The sequence below is a fragment of the Spermophilus citellus genome, assembly GCF_964194105.1.
Source record: "Spermophilus citellus genome assembly, chromosome: 11".
Lineage (NCBI taxonomy): Eukaryota > Metazoa > Chordata > Mammalia > Rodentia > Sciuridae > Spermophilus > Spermophilus citellus.
In genome coordinates, this window is record NC_138192.1 from 129,661,568 (window position 1) to 129,670,737 (window position 9,170).

At 52.5% G+C, this 9,170-nt stretch overlaps 1 protein-coding gene across 1 annotated transcript; it reads left to right on the forward strand.

Annotated features, from left to right (window-relative positions):
• Window positions 1-803: 803 nt before the first annotated feature.
• On the forward strand, window positions 804-3,528 carry LOC308630947 (intestinal-type alkaline phosphatase-like; the record flags this gene model as incomplete). Its single annotated transcript, XM_081261756.1, has 11 exons — window positions 804-873; window positions 955-1,071; window positions 1,185-1,300; window positions 1,441-1,615; window positions 1,693-1,865; window positions 2,070-2,204; window positions 2,291-2,363; window positions 2,461-2,595; window positions 2,680-2,871; window positions 3,027-3,143; window positions 3,227-3,528. 11 exons carry the CDS (start codon window positions 804-806, stop codon window positions 3,526-3,528), a joined length of 1,605 nt encoding a protein of 534 aa, XP_081117882.1.
• Window positions 3,529-9,170: the final 5,642 nt, after the last annotated feature.

Consider the following 9,170-nt stretch of genomic DNA (forward strand, 5'->3'; position numbering starts at 1 on the left):
GATCCTTCTACACATTCAAGGGAACAGGGGTCAACCTCCTGGGCAACTGCCCGCTCACCATTCTGAAGACCCGGCCCACCCGCTGGCTGGCCAGGCGTGAATTCCACACCCTGGCAGCCCTGCCCAGCCCACCTGCACAATCTGGAGCTACGGCTAGAAGCCCAAATTCATGGGGTCCTTCCCAGCACTGCCCTTTCCATGTCAAGGCTGTGATGAGAGGCCAAGTGGGTGACAGGGCAGCTGAGCCACCCAACATCCCTCTTTCCCCTGTCTATGGGGCTGGTGGCATCAGGAAGCCAAACCCAGGTCTCTGGCCCAAGCTGTGTGCTTCTAACCCCAGCTCCCATCAGCACCCAGCTCCCGCCAGAGCCTGCTGGGTCAGGCTCTAGAACAGAGCCTGACTCAGCAGGCTCCCAGGAAATACTGGAAAAAATAAGGTGAAGGAAGGACTATGGTCCTCCACAAGAGGGTGGGGGGGTGACCTCAGCAGGACACTGTGAAAGCTCTGCACCCAGAGGGCGCCTGCCCCACTCACCTGCCTCCCCTGCTGGGTCCATCACAGGAGCCACCTCTGTCTGGATGCCTATGCCAGGCAGGCTCAGCCACACCCTCCACCACCCACCGGCCAGCAAGCCTTCAGTTCACAGGGCAGGGCAGGGCCAGGATGGCTAGCTGGAGCAAGGGGAGGGACATGGAACCTTTACAGCCAGGAACAAAGTCTTCCCCTATTTAAGCCCAAGCATCCTGAGCTGCAGCTGGTACCCTGGTGTCCCAGCCTGGCCACCGACCACCAGCCTGCAGACATGCAGGGAGCCCAGGTGCTGCTGCTGCTGCTGGGCCTGAGGCTACGGCTGGCCCATGGTGTCATCCCAGGTACGAGGTTCCCCCAGCCCCTCTCCCTGCCCCACAGGCCAGCCCCCAGGCTGACCTAGCCTGCACTCTCCCCTTGGCCAGTGGAGGAGGAGAATCCAGCCTTCTGGAACCAGAAAGCCGCCGAGGCCCTGGATGCCGCCAAGAAGCTGAAGCCCCTTCAGACCTCAGCCAAGAATCTCATCATCTTCCTGGGGGACGGTGAGTGCGCCATGCTGGTCCACCCCGAGGTGCTCACGGGCCTTGAACCCAGGGCCACTGCTGGGTCCAGACCAGCCCTGGGGCTCAGGCCTGATGGGAATCTGCTCCTTCAGGGATGGGCGTGCCCACGGTGACAGCCACCCGGATCCTAAAGGGACAGATGCAAGGCAAGCTGGGGCCCGAGACGCCCCTGGCCATGGACCACTTCCCATATATGGCTCTGTCCAAGGTGAGGCCTCCTGAGCAGGGGGCTGGGGGCTGTGGCAGGGGAAGGACCCAGGAGAGATGGATCTGTCCTCCCTGTCCTAGCCCTGGGTGAAGGACTAAATGTCTGCCCCAGAGCAGAGCTGAGGGTATCTCTGTCCCCAGACATACAGTGTGGACAGACAGGTGCCAGACAGCGCCAGCACAGCCACGGCCTACCTGTGTGGGGTCAAGGCCAACTACAAGACCATTGGCTTGAGTGCGGCTGCCCGCTTTGACCAGTGCAACACAACACGAGGCAACGAGGTCATCTCTGTGATGTACCGGGCCAAGAAAGCAGGTGGGCTTGGGCCTGGGCTTGGGGTCAGGGCAGGCCTGGAGCTCTGGTTGGCCCACCCTGACCCCTGCTACCTCCAGGGAAGTCTGTGGGAGTGGTGACCACCACCAGGGTGCAGCATGCCTCGCCAGCTGGCACATATGTACACACGGTGAACCGCAACTGGTACTCGGATGCAGACATGCCAGCCTCGGCGCTGCAGGAGGGCTGCCAGGACATCGCCACGCAGCTCGTCTCCAACATGGACATTAATGTGCGGCACAAAGGGCAATGGGGGGGGGGGGATGGCTGGAGAAGTAGGTTTTGAAAGACCACAGCCCCAAGCAACCAATAGCCTGAGTTCTGGGGCCTGTTAGGGTCTCTGGGAAGGTGGGCAAACAAGCGGGGGCTGTCTGTAAGCTAGAAAGAAGGGGTTCTTTTTGCCCCAAGTTCAACTGCCCTTATGCTCTGGCAACAGGTGATCTTGGGCGGGGGCCGCAAATACATGTTTCCTAAGGGGACCCCAGACCCTGAGTATCCAGGTGATGTCAACCAGACTGGAGTTAGGCTGGATGGCCGGGACCTCGTGCAGGAGTGGCTGCAAAAGCACCAGGTGACGGGACTCACAGAGGCACAGTCATGGCAGGGACCAGGGTGGGGCTGCAGGTCTCAGACTAAAAACTGGCTCTGTCCCTCCAGGGGGCCCGATATGTGTGGAACCGCCAGCAGCTCATTGAGGCATCCCAGGACCCATCCGTGACATATCTCATGGGTAATGACCCCACTCCTGACCTCAGTGGCCTCAGAAAGCTGCTATTGGGCCATGACCCCCTCCCAAGTCAGTAATCACTGGGTTCCTTGTCCCTTAGGCCTCTTTGAGCCTGTAGACACAAAATTTGAGATCTACCGAAACCCGTTTCTGGACCCCTCCCTGATGGAGATGACGGAGGCAGCCATTCGAGTGCTGAGCAGGAACCCCCGCGGCTTCTACCTCTTTGTGGAGGGTAAGTCTGGGAGCCAGAAGAGCAGAGGTGGAGGGGGACCAGGACAGGACCAAGCTTCACGCCCCTCCCACTGGCTCCCTGCAGGGGGCCGCATCGACCGTGGTCATCACGAGGGCACAGCTTATGTGGCTCTGACGGAGGCGGTCATGTTCGACTCTGCCATCGACAAGGCCGGCCAGCTCACCAGCGACCAGGACACGCTGACCCTCGTCACCGCCGACCACTCCCACGTCTTCTCCTTTGGCGGCTACACGCTGCGGGGCAGCTCCATCTTCGGTAGGCGGGGACCGCGACAGGGGCTGTGGCTGCAGTGCTGAGGCGGGGGTGGGTTCTTGGGAGGAGTAAGCTGGTGACAAGGCGAAAGGCGCCTGTGCGGCACACTGGGGTCCCCGGGGGAGGGCGGTGAGCTCAGGTGCCACCTGTCCCCGCAGGGCTGGCCCCGCTCAAGGCGCAGGACGGCAAGGCTTACACGTCCATCCTGTATGGCAATGGCCCCGGCTACGTGCTGAACTCTGGCGACCGACCCAACGTCACGGAGGATGAGAGCGGTGAGTGCGGCCATTGAAAGGTCGTCGTCTTGGGGACAGGGGTGGAGGGGGACTCTCCCGCCCTGAACTCCTCTTCCCGCCAGGCGTCCCCACCTACAAGCAGCAGGCGGCTGTGCCGGTGTCGTCGGAGACGCACGGAGGCGAGGACGTGGCGGTGTTGGCGCGTGGCCCGCAGGCGCACCTGGTGCACGGGGTGCAGGAGCAGAACTACATTGCGCACGTCATGGCCTTCGCCGCCTGCCTGGAGCCCTATGAGGCCTGCGACCTGGCCTCCCCGACCCTCCAGAGCACCCCTGCGGGTTCCAGCTCTGCCGCTGCCCCACTGTCGCTGACGCTGCTGCTTGGGACGCTGCTATTGCTGCTGGGGGCAGTCGCCCAGCCCTGACCACGCAGCCCTACTGGGATCACTCCAGGGTCCCCGCAGTTGGTTCTCATTCCCCCACCCAGTGCTCCTTAGGCCGGACTGCCTCCTTCCCCACGGGTCTCCACCCCAGGGTCCCCATCACTGGTCCCCGAGGCCCATGTTGAGGGCCTCAACCTTAGCCCTCACCCTGGGCTGCCACCTCCAGAGTACCCACTCGGACTTCTACCAAGGAATAGCCATCTCTGCGAGATGAGCCAGCCTCAGACCTGGAAGAGCTTCCCTTTTTCACTTTGTGGACACTGGATGGATGTGCGGCAGAGGCGCCCTTGTGACTGAACCTATGACACGCTTTCTTGGGGCTGCTCTCTGACTCCCTTTTAGAACCTCAGCTGCCCACACCTTTGAAAAAAAAAAAAATGGGCTCACAGAAGGACTCTCCACCACACCTACTAGGCTTGGGGATGACCAAGCTGACAGCACTCCAGAGTGGTCCCCCACAGAGCCACATCCAGAAACCCCTGGGGTACCCTAGGACTCAGGAATGTGAGGAACCCCAGAGAGGCTGACCCTGCCACTGATTCTGCAGGCCAAGGAGGCTGCTAGGGCCAATCCCCAATGGGCTGTGACACAGTGCTCAGCTGTCCCTCTCTGCCCCTCTCTTCACCCTGGAGGCCCAGTGGTGCCATTACACATACTAAAGAGGTGCCCCAAGATACTGAGCAACTCCATGCTGGCCTCCCAATGCCCATTCCAGGCCAGGAAATTCAAGAACCCTTCCCCAAACATAAAACTGGCAGGGATGGAGGGGCAGCCCAGAGCAACCCTGGGCCCCTCCCGGGACCATCTCAGGCTGCTCACAGATTTCTGAACAAAGAAGACTCCTTGCCCTTCCGGGGTCCCTATTCTCTTGAGAGAGACAAACCAATAATAAAATAAGCTGTTGTACAATATGATGTTGAAAAACCTTGAGCGTATAGGGCTCAGAGTGCTTGCAGACAGCTGCGTAATCAAGATTAGGAGGCCAGGGAGAGGCTGCCTGAGGAGCAGACAGTGAGCAAGAGTGCGGGACAAAGTGAGGGCCTGAGCAGTGCAGAACAGCAGTGGTGGTTGGGGGCAAGGAAGTAGCCTGAGGGGTAGTAGGCGGGAGGGATGGGGAGGAGCTTGAACTCTAGACCTGTAAGACCTGGCTTAGAACATAGTACTCTAGCTGCTTCCAGAGAAGGTCTAGTCTTTTTTTCTCTTTCCTTTTTTAGTGGGGTGGAGCAGAGGTGGAAACTGGGCAAGCAGAGGGGAGGTATGGACTTCTAATATTTTTGAACTGCATCCCCCAAAACATTTTAGAGTACACAACCAAATAGGCAGGTCTTACCTACCCTAGTGAGAACATTTGAAAAAATTATATGAAGATGAAATCAACCATGTGTTTCAATAAATTTTGCGATATTATAAATCTATTTGTACATTTACAAAAACTCCAAAAAGCACTTTGCTCCCATTAGAAATATTAATATGATCGAATACGCCTCCTTATTTACTAAAATCTTGATTTAACACTGTAAAGCATCAATTTGATAGCTTGGCTCTCAGGGCCATTTATTTCAATTCTGAATTTTAGTGGCTGTCACAAAAACTATGGGAGCTGAAAGGAAGAAGGGCATCTTTAGCTGAATTTACAAAAATCATCATTTTTGTTTCTAAATTCCATCCACCAATTATGTGAAAGCTTTTGTTAAAATCCAGTTAGTATATTTTTGTCTTCCCTGATGTCAATTAGTTGGTCTTTCAACATAGTGGGAAGGTGTTACATATTCATGTTTTAAAATATTTTTAAACCCAAGGACCTTTTCATTTGAAAATTAATTTTTTTTTTTTTTTTGCAGTGCTAGAGATATACCCAAGGCCTCAGGTATGCTAGGCAAGCACTCTACCACTGAACTACATCCCCAGCCCAAACTACAAGTTTTTTTTTCTTTTCATACATATTTTTAGTTGTTGACAGACCATTTATTTATTTATTTATTTATATGCAGTGCTGAGAATCAAACCCAGTACCTCACACATGTTAGGCAAGTGCACTACTGCTGAGCCACAGCCCCAGCCCCCCAAACTGCAATTTTTAAAAACAGTTTGTTCTGAAATTAGATGGTGGTGATAAGTTGCACAACATGGTGAATGTCCTAAAACCCACTAAATTGTGCACTTTACAAGGGTTAATTTTACATTATGTAGATCATACCTAAATTTTAAAAAACAGATTAGGTTGGATAGTTTCTGCTTCTAGGTTTCAAGGTGTGGGTATGAGTAGGTTTTACCAGTCAATTACATTTGGTGACCACAGAATCATGTGCTGAGGAAAACGCTTTTCAAACCAGGTGCAGTGGTGCATGTCTGGCAAATCGGGAAGCTGAGGCAGGAGAATCAAAAGTTTGAGGCCAGCCTGGGCAGCCTGACAAGATCCTGTCTCAAAATAAAAATTAAAAGGGGCTGGGTCCATAGGAGAGTGGTAGAGCTCCCCTGGTTCAAGCCCAGCACTGCAAAACAAAACGATATTTTAAAAAATGTTCTTTCTTTAGCATAACAAGATAATTACCTTCTTACTTTTTCATTAAAAGGATATTTTTATCTAGATGGGGCCAGGGCAGCAAAAGTGCATTTATTTTTTTCAAGCTTTTTACTGAATATCTAAAACTAAGTTCATATCACCTCAAAAAATACCAGCACACTCATCCTGAAGAAAGAGCCAGGCATGGCGGTGCACCTAGAGTCCCAGGTTCCCAGGAGGGTGAGGCAAGAGGATCTGTTGAGCACAGGAGTTCCAAGAAAGATGGAGGAAAGTTAGGCAGAAAAACAGGGATCAGAACAACTCCTGTCAGTACTTTTTTTTTTTTTTTAAAGAGAGAGAGAGAAAATTTTTTAATATTTATTTTTCAGTTTTCGGCGGACACAACATCTTTGTTTGCTTGTGGTGCTGAGGATCAAACCCGGGCCGCATGCATGCCAGGCGAGCGCACTACCGCTTGAGCCACATCCCCAGCCCGGTCCTGTCAGTACTTTTATTTTTTATTTTTTTTTAATCTTAATATTTATTTTTTAGTTTTTCGGCAGACACAACACCTTTGTTTGTATGTGGTGCTGAGGATTGAACCTGGGCCGCACGCATGCTAGGAGAGCGCGCTACTGCTTGAGCCACATCCCCAGCCCCTGTCTGTCAGTACTTTTAAACGTTCATCTTTAGGAGCCATAAAGAAGACTCATCATTTGTTTTCTGGAACGTTCTCATGGTCACCCCATTCTCATTACCAAAGATTTTACTCTAATAGGACAATCTTGGTTTTATAAAATTCACCCCACTGATGGCCTCCGATAGCATTTGATGTACCTTTGAAGCTTCCACTTCCATCCTCTCACGGTTTGATTGTAGATGAGTAGGTGGGTAGGTTAGTAGATGGGTGGGTTAGTAGGTGGGTGGGTTAGTAGGTGGGTGGGTTTTGTAGGCAGTGCTACCTGTGGACCCTTATTGACATCCAGAATTCTTTAAAAAAAAATCTTTTCTAATAGTTCTTCCACCAGTGGATCAACTTTTACTGTTTTCCCCACATGACACTGTTTTTATTAAACAAGGCATTTACTGTTGGCAATATATCTTCTCTGCTATGTCTTTCCTTTAGCTTCGCTCACATACACACACACACACACACACACACACACACACACACACAAAGTGGTTTGTGTATTTCATTATTGGAACAGAATCCAGCAAATACCTTAAGCTGAAGCGTGTTAGAAACATCTGTACTTCCCTCCAACTGTATAGACAACCTCCCACACTGGGTAATTTGCTCTAATACTCATTTCTTCCAATCTATGGTGATGTTTTCTCCACATCTTCCAAGAGCATTTGCTGACAAGAAATGCCTTTTGGTTTGTCGACAGATCATTTACTGTTCATTGTTTCTGCCATTTTTACTGCAGCAGAAAGAAAAAGTGTTTGCCTAGTGGTAGGTGTTTTTTGTTTTATGCTATTATGCAAGAAACTTGAAAAGAGCTTTCCAAATATTTATCATTGCTTAGGGAAATATCAAAAAGCACTGGATTGAACAGCACATAACTTTAAACGTCGACAGGAAAAGAATTGCGGGGGTTTGTATTCATGTTCTGAAAGCTGTTTTTAAATCCCTTGCAAACCATGAGTGTTCCATGCGGTTGTCGATGAATATCTCGGGGGACAAGGCACTAGGAAGGATGAGGAGGGGCTAGCTTCAGATGGTTTTGTTGTGTTTGTTTTCTTTCTTTGGGGCTAATGCCTTGTCCCATGTCACATGGGGATTCACCAGGCTTAAGGAACTTTCAGCCCAGCCACTTCTGGTTTGCCTGACTGTGGATTTTTGGTATTGTTTGCAGTTTCTTTACAGGAATCTTTTGTAAACCACTTGACCATACTGGAAGATTAGTTTGGTTAAAACTAGATCATATAATCCATAAATCCACTTAGGCAGGCACACTAAACTCTAATACGTCACAATCCACTCAGAGTGAGCAAATTTGCAGGAGGAGGCTTATTTTGTCAACCCCTGGCCTGAGGCACCACATTCTTTCCCTCTGGAACAGAATCATATGGGAAGGTGCCCAGCTGCCCAGCTGCCCAGCTGAAGACTGATGGGGCTCAGTGTTAAACACAAGGAGTGTTTATTCCCATCACAGGTACACACTGTGCAGGACTGTGCCAAAGTATGTGAAGAAGATGACCAGATGCCCAGCACAGGGCAGGCACATAGTAGGCACATGCCCCTCTAGCCAAACCCCTGGCCACCAGGAGAGTCCAGACATGCTGGGTCCTAGGCAGAACTCTTAGACCCTGTGACCGTGGGTGCCTTGCTCCCTGCAGAGCTCAGCCCAGATTGGAGTCCCAGAGGACACCACAGGTTCCCAAGCAGACCTGGAGCCCACTGCTCATGCCCCCTGCAGCTCTGGTGGCCTGCATAGAGTGACGATAGGGAGAGACAGGCATGCTCCCCACAGCCTCTCAGGAGGGCTCAGGCAGGTAGCAGGTGTATCCTTCTCCTGAACTTGGTGCTGTGTGGCATCCGATGTTGGTCCCAGAAACAGGTACCCCTGAACCTGTTAGTACCACATGATGCTCCATTTCCCCCACGGAGGCTCCCTGAATCCAGGCCTAAGGGAGGCCTCCAGAGACCTGGGCAAGCTACACAGAATTTGCAATTGCACCCTCTGATCTACAGTGGCCCCTGGGCCTTCTTACTCCCGCAGTGTGGGACTTGCATACTTGTCAGCAGGGCACACACCAGACCGCAGCACAGCTAAGCAGCAGGAAGATCCCCTTGATATAACCTTGCCCACGAGGGATGCCAGTCTTTGCCAGTGTGCTTGGCAAGTGCCCAGGAACCAACTGTGTGTCTCCTGGACTGACCCTTGAGCTGCCCCTGAAGCTGCCCCTCAAGGAGGAAACAGCCAACCCCTGTCCCAAAGGGTGAGGCCACCATCCGCCCTTAACAGGAAGGTGTCCTGGCCCTGGCTCCTTGTTCTGGTCCTAATTTGCTCTCCAGACTTGCAAATTGTCCTTATCAGTCAGCATGGCACCTCTGCCCGTCTCCAGCCTGCACAGGGCCCCTCAGGTAAGACAGGGCTCCTGCAGGACCCCCTGT